Source organism: Macadamia integrifolia, unplaced genomic scaffold (assembly GCF_013358625.1).
Source record: "Macadamia integrifolia cultivar HAES 741 unplaced genomic scaffold, SCU_Mint_v3 scaffold39, whole genome shotgun sequence".
NCBI lineage: Eukaryota > Viridiplantae > Streptophyta > Magnoliopsida > Proteales > Proteaceae > Macadamia > Macadamia integrifolia.
Window position 1 is genome coordinate 711,697 of NW_024869937.1, and position 11,360 is coordinate 723,056.

Below are 11,360 nucleotides of genomic sequence, written 5' to 3' on the forward strand. Positions count from 1 at the left end.
CGAAGGTCCCACCTTCAACAGGGGGCTCAGTAAAGCCGATCCGAAGCGGCCGAAGGTCTTTCTCTCGGTCGACCCCAAGCCTTGGTCATTGGTAATGCCGAGGCCGAAGGAACAAGTCAACCTAAGAAGATGGTTACTCCCACAGGAAGAAGCTCCTGGTGGAAGTAAGGGGGCTCCTGATATAGCCAAAATAACCTCTCGGTGGGGCCAAGGACACGTGTCGCTCTGAGACACGTGTCCTCCGCCAGACGAAGGCTCCAAGAAACCACTCACACTCGAGCACGCTCAATCACCGAGGCACGCCCGCAGAATCACGCGGGATCACGTCGTCTGCATGAGGGGAATATTCCCCCCAGAAGGGTGGACATATTCGAGTAGGACTCTAAGAGGGAAGAAGGGGGAAAAAACCCTAAGGCCGGAGAGCTATATAAGAAGGCACGGAAGAAAGGGGAAGGTAAGCTCTGATACCCTCACCATTACTCCTTTATTGAACTGTGCGGCCAACCCTGACTTGAGCGTCGGAGGACTAACCCCGGACTAAGTTCCGGGCCTCCGTCGTCTGTGTTTGTGTAGGTTGGACTAGCGGGGTTTTTTGGCAGCAACACGACCAAAACCGGAATCCCGCCTTCCTCAACAATGGCCGTTTTGCCCTCGGGAATAGTAGCCAAACTGGTCAAAACCACCATAGCCTTCTCCGCCAAACTGCTCCCCTGCTCTGAAACCATCCCCACGAGCAGTTTCACGGCTCCAACGCTAACGGCCTTCTCTTTGTTTTGCCGCACCGTACATAGTTTGTAGAGCGTGGTAAGCGCATCTTTCTTCCAGCGAGTGGAGCCGTTCAGGAGCAGAGAAACCAAGGGTGGAATAGCTTCGCATGCACCAATTGAGATCTTGTTGTCTTCGATCAACATGAGACTAAGCAGAGCACAAGCAGCGTTCTGCTTCGACACCTCTGTGCCTGTTTTAAGAACATAAATTAGAGGTTTTATAGCTTCGGCATCCGTAATCAAAGTTTTATTGCCTTCATGTAGAGAGAGATTCAATAGAGCTATCACAGTATGTTCCTGTGCCTATGGGTCACTGCAGCGGTGGAGAGGAATCAAGGGGGGAACAGCACCCGATTCACCAATGATAGCTCGATTCTCAGCGAGAAGACGTAGCTTCGCTACGGCCAAGCGTTTGATAGCAATGGACGAAGACTGGAGACCTTCAACGCATGCCTTCATGGCAGGTTCAAGATTTTCCGGTAGAGCGTTGTCGAGTATCTTCGAGAGGAGAGAGAGAGAGAGAGAGAGAGAGAGAGAGAGAGAGAAAAGAATGGGGAATAAATGAAAGGTCTCTTGGACATCTCACAAATGGGGGTATTTTGGGGATTATAAAAAATAATATAACCTGACTTAATAGTAATTTCTTACAATTGTGGTCGTTAGATAGAATCTTTTTCTTATAGGTGAGGTGAGTGATATTTTCAGAAAAGTGGGAGGTTAAGTTGATATTTTACCATAGTTCAAGGGAGGGGAGTGATGTTTACTCAAAAAATTAGGATTCTATTATTAGGATCAGATAGGGCATATTGATGGTCTAACTTCAACCAATCGTCTAAGTTCAACCAATCAATGTTGATATCTCACATGATTAGGCAGGATGGATTGAGACTGGGTGTCTGGATCGGGATTAGAATAGCTTGATCCTATCTCTTAGGCTACGTTTGGTAGTCATTCAGTTCAAAAAATGACGTTTGATGTCGATAACAGAACTTTTAATTTCTATGTTAAAATTTCGTTTAAAAAAAAAAAAAATGGTGTTTGGTGAATCTGTTTTAGGATCGATTATCTTAGTTGTTCACTTTTTTTGTATTTGGAACGAAACCGAAATGATGGAATAAGGTTTCGTCATTCTATCATTTTGCGTTTCTTTTTTTTTTGTCAAAAAAACAAAAAAACCCTAAATTGACACCAAATGTTTTACTCCGTTTTTTTGTCAAAAAAACAAAAAAAAACCCTAAATTGACACCAAATGTTTTACTCAGATTTTTTTGTTCCCATAGAATGGAAAAACATTCAGAAATTTTTTGGATGACTACCAGATGTAGCCTTAGACCTTTTTTTGCCCCTTTTTTGGATACTTGTTTTAGATCCTCATAAGATGATTGGGGTTCTCTCTCTCTCTCTCTCTCTCTCTCTCTCTCTCTCTCTCTCTCTCTCTCTCGTTACAACATTACATAAACTCAGGTTCAATAGACAAAACTACCCTTTTAATCTTGAGTTTAACTAAAGGGCAAGGATTACTGTAGCCTACTATGCCCAAATAATCCTTTTTTTTTTTTTATGAAAAAAGAAAAAAAAAATAAAGGGGGAGAGTTCCTTGAAAGGCAATATAGCTTTTTTGTTTGCGTGAGGCCAATGAGAGTTCATGCGAAAGCATCAATAGGGATGAGATTTCCACCTTGCATGAGGGGTGAGCCGGGTTGAAATCGTCTGCAATTTCGATCTCGTACAATTCCGTGCAATACCACTTTCAGGCGGTGACACGTGTATTGATACCAATACAATGGCCCAGATCTAGTACAACTAATAAAACATTAAATCAGTTAAAAGACATTTAAATCAGATCTGGGCCATTGTATTGGTATCAATACACGTGTCACCGCCTGAAGGTTGTATTGTACGGAATTGTACGAGGTCAGAATTGCAGACGATTTTTTTCCGGGGTGAGCCTGTTATTTCACCCTTTCTATGTCTAGACGTCGGAGTCATCGAATATGACTTATAACCTTATAAAGGTGCATTTCGTATAATAGTCAAAATACAAAACTATCATGGATAAGAGAATTGAGTTGGCCCAAAAAGTGCTTGGATGCTCTATGTGCGATGTAGACTATTAGAAACAAATCGATTTCTTTCTAGTGGATTCAAAATAGACAGTTGTCTCATTAATAGATAGAAGTAGGAGATTTTCCATTGTTATTGATAGGTTTCTTGTCTATCCATTCCTACTCTTTTGATCCATAAAAACAGATCAAGCTATGTATCAAGTAATGAAACTATCACCTAATGCTATACAAAAGTTAGTTATGTGAATGATTTTCTGTACTGATAAAGATGTTTGTCAATTGATCACTTGTTTTCCCTGAAAGTCGTAATTGCATTTTTATTTGTCTAATATTCTCAGTCTCGAAAATTTCTCTCCTTTAAGATTGTTCTTCATCAATAAACCTCACCTCAAAATCTTCGACTGTAGTAGCTGCAAAAGAAGAGAATAGTAGAAAAAGTACACGCAAAAATAATAAAAATTACAGGTTCAGTAAACAGATTAACTACCCCATCAACTGCTTGTTCTCCCCCACCCAGCCCCTTTTCTATTTAACGTTCTACCTGTGACTGCAAATGTCTGAAAGCTTCTTCCTTCCTTCAACAATATTATCAAAAAATAATCATGCTGCCCAATGATGCTTTCAACTCCAGATCTCAACACCCCAAAACAACCCTTCAAGTACTAGTTCTCCACCATTTCTCGAAGTCCAACTTTAGATTTACACTCTGCAAGTTCTCTTCCAAACACCCAACTTCTCTATGATATTGAGAGATTGTCTTGATCATCAATGAGGAGTAGATCGGTAGATGGGTGTGGCATTGGGTTTGGGTTGGGTAGCTGGTTGTCGGGTAAAGTGGGGGTGATTGTTGGTTAGTCGATCTCTCAACCATTGGATTCCTCATTGCTAGGTATCGCACAAGCATGGCTCATTGGGCGATCTCCTCATTGGAGAGGAGCCGGAATCTCAACAACCTGCCTCCTGTACAATGTACATATATAGAAACAAATTAGGAATATCCTATAGTTCATATTTCTCTGCTTTACCATTTTCTATCAATTAGCCGTTGCCATTTCGAGCCCAATGAGCGCAATTCGCCCAAGTTAAATGGATGGTCTAAGGTGCTAGCCTCTCTCCCAGTAAGAAAGAGAGAAATATTAGACTATTGAGTTCTCACTTCTCACTAACATGTACAATCACTTTAATGAGAAAATGGGCAACTCCATCGAAAGAATCGTTCTTTAACTACTGAGAATTAGTTCTCAGTAACCGTTTCCATTTATTTCTACTCTTTAATTTTCTTCTTCATGCAAAACGATTGTTCCTTTTGTGAGTACAAACACCTGTTCTAAACTCAACTTAACCATTATGTTTTATTTGTTGATAAAAAAAGAAAAAATCTTTATGTTTACTAACTACCCCACCGGGTTCCAGACTTTGGATTAAAGTTGCGCGTGAACTTGAAGGCGTGTGGACGCAGATCCAAGGGCTAGGAGAATCTTGGGCTACTTATCCAGACCTTCGGCTGCCTGTTTGAGGCTTCAGCCCTTAGATCTGCACTACACAGGACCCCAATGAAGCGATTCAGATCCTCTCCGTGGAGTGACTGGAGAAGGACCAGCCGAACACAAAACAAGAGAGAGATAATGAAACCCCCCGGTTCTCACCACAAAATTTCAGACTAACCCAACGTGTCATGTAGCAGAAGTGGATACTTGGTGAGGTTTGATTATGTAGACCACGAGGCTAGGAAACCTTCTCCCATATATATGTACATAAAAGAAAAAGGATGGACAAGCCCCCGTCAGGGTACGCAGCATTTGTCATCCTCTCAGATGGGCATTAAAGAACCAAAAGGGTTGAACTCAAGACCGCCTGATGAACATGAACTTTTATCTCACTACAATTCTTTGGGTGTTGATGAAGGAAATCAGCCAAGATGTACAACGGCTCTTCATTAGAATAACTTTACCATTGCTTTTGTCAGCACCTCCTTTAGTACTTAATGGTGCTAATGAAAATCCTGGTGCTGGCTTGACCTCATTCATTTTCGCAGTTAGGAAGAAGACATAGATATTGTAAACTCGAAACCATGATTCTAAAACTTGGATCGTATCGGTCAGTTTTGACTGGATTGGAACAGTATTGACTTTGATGGATCTGTGATCTTGATACACTTGTATGGTTAAGGGTAAAATCCAATCCAGGCTGATCTGAGTCAATATCGAAGTGGTATCACCCTTGATTGTTCCCAAGTTTTAGAACCTTGGTCGGAATCCAATCAAACCTACAACATAATGGAAATTGGATTCTTTTCAAGTTGGGCATTGCAGCTTCCGAGAACTCATTCCATATCTTGGGAGGAGAGATAGATACAAGATTATTATTATTATTAAAATATTCCTAAAATATGTGAGGATAATATCACAGGCTACCGCACTGTTATTGAGGTGAAACAGGGCCGGGTTGGGCCAGGTTCTTAAAATCCCAACCCAACCCAACCCTACCCTTTCGAACTCATGCCTAGGATCAATGTTGTTGGGCTCATGTCAAATCAAACCAACACTAATTGACCCTGATTGGGCTAGGTTGTGCCAAGTTGGCCCCAATTAGTCATATTTTTGCCAAGGTCGGGGGTAACCTTGATTGACCTTGGTTTAATCATTTGTATCCAATACATTAAAAAAAAGGAAGAAAAAAAATAAAAAAAATCAATGATTAGTAAACAACTAAAATTATGCAGTGCAACATAATAATAGAGGTTTAAAACACTTGACCATAAGAATCAATGATCTAGATTTCATATTATGAGTAAAATTATAGGATGACAACCCTAAATTATATTATATAAATACGGGATAAAATCAAGGTCAGGTTGGGAGAGCCTAGGCTGGGCCTAGGTCTCAATCCAGGCCCATCCCAACCCTGACCCAGGGTCAGTGTCTTTTAATCTTAATCCACCCTCGGGGTTAAAGATCTTAGCCCAAGCCCTGTTCTGGCTTGGTGCGGGTTCAGGTGGTTAGGGCCAAACTTACACCCTAATTGCTACCACCCACCCTTATTAGTTAATGAATTTTATTTATGGGAAAAAGAAGCCCAAATTACACCGTACATGGCCCTTGTATTAAGACATAGAGGGGGAAAAATGACCATTTCGCCCGTTATGAAAGGTAAAAAATTTTCCCATGTTATGCTTCCATGTGCACTCCCACTGGCCTTGTGCTCGTGCAATGTCTACATTGCCTTTTAGGGAGCCTCTCCCTTTATATATTTATAGGAGAGGGTTCCCTAAAAGGCAGCGTGACCCCTACACCAATGCAAGGCCCAATGAGAGTGTTTGGGAGTGCAGCCTAAATGTTTATCAAGGGTTATAGTTGTTTTTTCATATCACGAGGAGAGAGGTAGACACATGGGAGGGCACTGGCATAGGCCACGTGCCCACACAAAGTTCTTTTCCCTATTTATTTATTGAGCAAGAGATTGCTACTTGTGTCACGTCGTTCTTGCACTAGTGTAGGGCCAATGAGTGTGTGTGTGTGTGTGTGCTGGGGCACTAGTATGGATGGGATTCTTGATTGTAGGGGGTGAATGGAAATTTCAGGCGTAGGAACCATGCAATTAGATAGCGTTCTTTTTCCCTTATTTTTGCATGATAAATGAGAAAATTAGTTTCTGTGGGGAGTGTGGCCCCTTCTCATAGGGGTGTCAATCCCAAGCTCGTACTGTTTCGATTGATCGAGCCTGACTGTTTAAAGACCAGCCCAATTTGCACAAATTATTAAACATGTTGGGCCTAAACCCGGCCGTTTATAAATAGATAGTACACGGTGCAAGGGGTAAGCACGATGGGTGCCTGACCGACCTAGCCTGTTTACAAGCTTGATTGTTTATATGTTGATATATATATATATATATATATTTTATTAATTATTGGATGTAATTAATTTTAATATGTTTTTTAAATTGTTGACGATTTAATAAAATATATTTAAATATATTAATCTAAGACAATGAAAGACCATTTAAGGCTTCATTGGTACATTACCCCGTTTAAGACCCGATTATAGCCTGATTAGGAGAAGCTCGATTAAAATCCAATATCCGATCAAGATTGACACTAGACTAACCGAGATTGACTCATTTCTTAAATAAGAAATCATTGTCCAAGGGTATACGGCCCAGGCTCGGTTAGGCTCGATCAAAATCAGCTAGCCCGACCAATTGACACCCCTACCTTCACTTCACATGGGGTGTGAAAATGATCAACCTGTTTCCATGAAATGAGAAATGATATTTCTATTGATGCTTACTCGCTTCCATTCCCCCGGGCGCACGAGGTGCATTCCCCTCCGGGCTGAAACACTTCCATGACAACTGGATAACCAGTTGTCAGCACCCGATGGACTACACGTCTTGGCAATTGGCACGTAGCACTTGGCACTCTTTACTCGTTCTCAGTGTTCTGATGAATTCATATTTTTTCCCAAAGTTCTCTTCTAGCTTTTACGGCGGGAATCGGTGAGAAAGTTCGCCTGAACCACTAATCGCTTAAAGGTGATGCAAAAGATGAAAAGAAAATTATTTCCTCTCTTGTTTTTTATTTTAATTTCCTTTTTTTTCCTTTGATTTGTATCCATTTCGATCTTCAAGTTACCGTATCCTTAAAAAGCTCGTCTTTCTGAGAAGGTTTGTTATTTGATGAGCTTATGTTCCGTATTCTACCCTTGAGGAAATGCACTAATGAGCTTATGCCCTTTTGTTTGTAATTAACTTCACCAGGTGATACGAAGGGTTTTGATCGGTTTTCAAGAGCATCTGAGCTTACTCAAAGATGGGTTACATTGGGTCTCATGGCGTGGCTGCTCTGCATAGGTACAAGTACAGCGGCGTCGATCATTCCTACCTTGCCAAATATGTTCTGCAGCCATTTTGGAGTCGCTGCGTGAATCTCTTTCCCCTTTGGATGGCGTAAGTATTTCATTAACCATTGGTGATTGCTTTCTGTAGTAGCAAAGCGAATTTCATTGTTACCTGAATCTTTTGTTGTCATAGTAGATTAGTTATTTTTTTTTTTATATGAGTGAGTTAATTAGTTTAGGGACTTATAATCCGCCCAAGTTCAACTCAACTTCACTATGGCTTGCAGTACTTTGCCAAGTTCATGATACTTGCCTCATGAAATGTCCCTCTCTCAAAAATTAACGAGTTGGCTTTCCCACGACCCTAGCTTCCTATAAACTGTTGCACTATTTCCAGACTATCCACTCAGATATGGTTTTGCCAGTGCAAAGAGGAAGTTAGCTTCTTATCTATATTTATCCAACATTTTTTGAGTTTCTTATATCTTTTTTTTTTTTTTTTTTTTCCGGGTGGATGAATAGATAATTCATTACCAAGAGGAAGAATACAAGGGGAAGAGATGAGAGGGGGGGTGGGGATCATGAGATTAGAAAAACCAGAAAGGCGCAAAAGAGGGAAAGCAAAGGCCAGGAGGCCTACCTACACTTGGGAACATCAAAAGTGGGTGGGGGGACATCAAGAGATGGGGTGGGAGATGATGGAAGGGGGGAGACCCCAGGAGACAACAATGAGCCTGTTCCTTAGGGTATTTCTAACAAGTTTAAGACGGACAGTGTCAATTTTGGAGCTGACCTCGAAGAAGATGGCATTCCAAATCTTGTTAAAAGAACGACAGTTGGGAGTCCATCTCCGGAGATTGTGCTCCATCCAAATATGATTGCCGCAAAAGTGAGTTTCCCAATTGTGCCACATATGGTAGAACCACTGAAAGTCATGTCAATCCAGGGCCACTTTCTAGACAAAGGAAAGGTGGGTCTTTAAGATGGCTAAATGAATTTAAGGGCTTTCTTCCAAATGGAGGAGGAGAAGGGGCAGGAGAAGAAGAGATGGTTGACATCTTCAGTGTTATTCCAACAAAGGCAACAAGATGGGAGGCTTGAATGTGTCTATGGATAAGGAAAGATTGGGTGGGAAGATAGTTGGAGAGAGCATGCCAGACAGTGAACTGTGGCGGGGGATGTGGCCTTTAAACCATGCGGTTTTGTGCCAAGGGGCAATGGGGGGTTTGAAACAGATGAATTCCCAAGCTAAGGGCCGAAGTGAAGGAGCCCGTGGAGGAAGGCGTCCAGATGAATTTTTCCTCCCTACCACAGTGGCCACGAGGAATCAAAGGAAGGGCAGACCAAATGTCAGGGAAAGGGGGGAGATCAGGGAGGGGACCAGCTAGATGGGGAGAGGATGAAGGAGACCAAAGAAGATCTGGGGTGACTAGAGGAGTAAATGGATCTTGGGGTGATGAGGTTGACCATGATGCCAAAAGGATGCCAGGGGCTAGAGGGATGTGGAGGAGCCATTGCCAGTGGAGTAAGAGAGGCCTTTGAGAGCAGAAGGCCTGGAGTTAAGAATAGAGTGTTAGATCAAAGAAGCATCCGAGGAAGGGGCGACTAACCAAAGGGAATAATTTTTTGGAGGAGAAGAATAGATCCATGAGACCCAGATGCTATAATGCTTGGGAGCAGTTTTACAAAAGAGCTTGAGGATGCCAGAGTTGGTCTCAATGATGGATCACAGACCAAGGCCCCCTTTAGCCATGGGGGAACATACTTTGGACCAGCGGATGGGGTGTAGGAATTTGGAGGATTCTGCTCCTTTCTAAAGAAAAGAGGAGAGTAGAGAATTAATAGCTTTGGAAGTGGAGGAGGAGATGGAGAAGATGTCAGACCAATAGAGGTACAAAGATTAGAGGATAGATTTGATGAGGACAAGGCGACCAACATAAGAGAGGAGCTTGCCTTTCCAAAGCTGGAGCTTATTCCTGATCGAGTTAAGGATGGGGGAGTACTGATGAGCAGATAACTTGGAAGAGATAAGGGGTTGTCCTGGATACTTGACCGAAAGAGTGCCCAGGGAGAACCCTGAGATGGTAAGGATGTGGCCCCGACGAGCATCAGAGACACCCGAAAGGAAGATATTAGATTTGAGAAGGTTGATGCGGAGGCCCGAGAGGGATTCGAAGAGACGGAGAGAGGACATAATGTAAGATATGGAGCCGGGGTTAGATTTAGAGAAAATCATAAGGTCATCAAAAGCAAGGTGAGTGAGCATGAGAGCTTTGCACTTGGGGACGGGAAAGATAAGATGGAGGTCAATGGAGGATTGAATGGATCGAGAGACGACTTCAATGGCAAGGGAGAAGAGGAAAGGGGAGAGGGGACATCCCTACCTGATACCAACAACGGAGAAGTATCAGGTAGGCTGCATGCATTTTTGAGTTTCTTATATGTTATCAGCTTAGAGAGCTGAAATAGTCTATAGGGATTTTGGTACAATAGGGAAGATAAACACTCTTCAGATAACTTTTCATAAGATTGGATGATGGTGGTGAAGAGAGTTACATCCCTATTTTCTTCAAATTGCGAGGGTAATTCCTTCTAGTTATTTAGTGTTAATTTCCCACGCCAGGCAGGGTTTCTTGATTCCAGATTTAGCCTAGGATTTAGTAAATTACTTATCCTTCTTATCCATTAAGTATGGTTAAAAATTTTGACTTAATTTCGCTGAAATTACCAAAATATTTTGGTTTCTTGCGAAACAAAAAGAAATGATGATCAAAATTTCTCCAATATGTAAGGCAATTTTTGTAACTTCGCCCAAAATATTTTGGTTTTGGCTGGGGGAGAAATGGCTTGAAAAACCGAAATTTTGAACCTTCGTATTAAGTCAGATGTTCAATCTAGATGCAGATTGAGTTTTCCTAATAAAATGAGAAAGTTGCCCCTTTCAAATAAGTCCGACCACAACAAGGACCTCTTCTCTATTTGAGTCATCTTTCCAATGGGGCCAGTAGTGTTAGAAACAATTGCTCCTGTACTCCTAGTCCTGACTATCTGAGGACATCCCTCCAATTTTGGAGGATTCAAAATTCTCGAATTGATCTCTATAACAATATGAAGATTGGCTGAATGGGACCCTGAAAGCTATGGGCCCCAAGAAGGGAGGGCTGGTTGGAGCAATGTATGAGTAGGTCATCATTATACTGTCTACAAAGATGCCTCTAAAGAAATCTGAAATCTACTGTACTTGCCCAATGGGCCTTTCTGTTAGTACTTAGTATCCTCATCAATATCTCCTGGATGTGTCACGACTTATCATGGAATATGCTTGAAACTTTTGTTTTGTACTTTCAAATCCTTGACAGGATAGTTCCCAATGGGTGTACCCAGAGGGATTTGTTATTGTTATTCAAGAGCACACAGTACCTTACTCTGCATACACTTCGACTTTAAATCATGTAATGTGCAACTTGTGGTTTATTCTTCAAGTGGAGCATTACATGGACCTTAAGGACTGAGGATAATTTTTCCTAATGAGGCTCCAAATCATGCAAAAGTTTATACTCAGCAACTAAGGCTCTGTACTGTAACATTTTTGTTTAAAAACTTGATTTTGGGTCCGGCACACATTTTTGCATTTCTGTGATTTTGGAGTGATTCTGCATCTTATCCTGTATGGTAACACTAGAAAAAAA

The 11,360-nt window shown here is 41.7% G+C and overlaps 2 protein-coding genes across 5 annotated transcripts in view; one reads left to right on the top strand and one right to left on the bottom strand.

Annotated features, from left to right (window-relative positions):
• LOC122068432 (U-box domain-containing protein 4-like) overlaps positions 1 to 1,226 on the bottom strand; it is an 11,588-nt gene extending 10,362 nt beyond the window's left edge. The window contains exons 1-2 of the mRNA XM_042632287.1: positions 1,118 to 1,226; positions 615 to 958 (exon numbers count right to left, since the gene is read on the bottom strand). Coding sequence (XP_042488221.1) covers positions 615 to 958; positions 1,118 to 1,226 — 453 coding nt within the window. The remainder of the gene's footprint in view (positions 1 to 614; positions 959 to 1,117) is intronic.
• A 5,822-nt stretch (positions 1,227 to 7,048) lies between these two features.
• Positions 7,049 to 11,360, top strand: part of LOC122068435 (choline/ethanolaminephosphotransferase 1) — a 76,583-nt gene continuing 72,271 nt past the window's right edge. The window contains exons 1-3 of one of the 4 annotated variants that reach the window (XM_042632294.1): positions 7,049 to 7,330; positions 7,463 to 7,498; positions 7,592 to 7,780. In XM_042632294.1, coding sequence (XP_042488228.1) covers positions 7,644 to 7,780 — 137 coding nt within the window. In that variant the 5' untranslated portion in view covers positions 7,049 to 7,330; positions 7,463 to 7,498; positions 7,592 to 7,643. Of the gene's footprint in view, positions 7,499 to 7,591; positions 7,781 to 11,360 lie in introns of all 4 variants that reach the window. The other 3 variants (XM_042632293.1, XM_042632291.1, XM_042632292.1) reach the window with 3 other exon arrangements.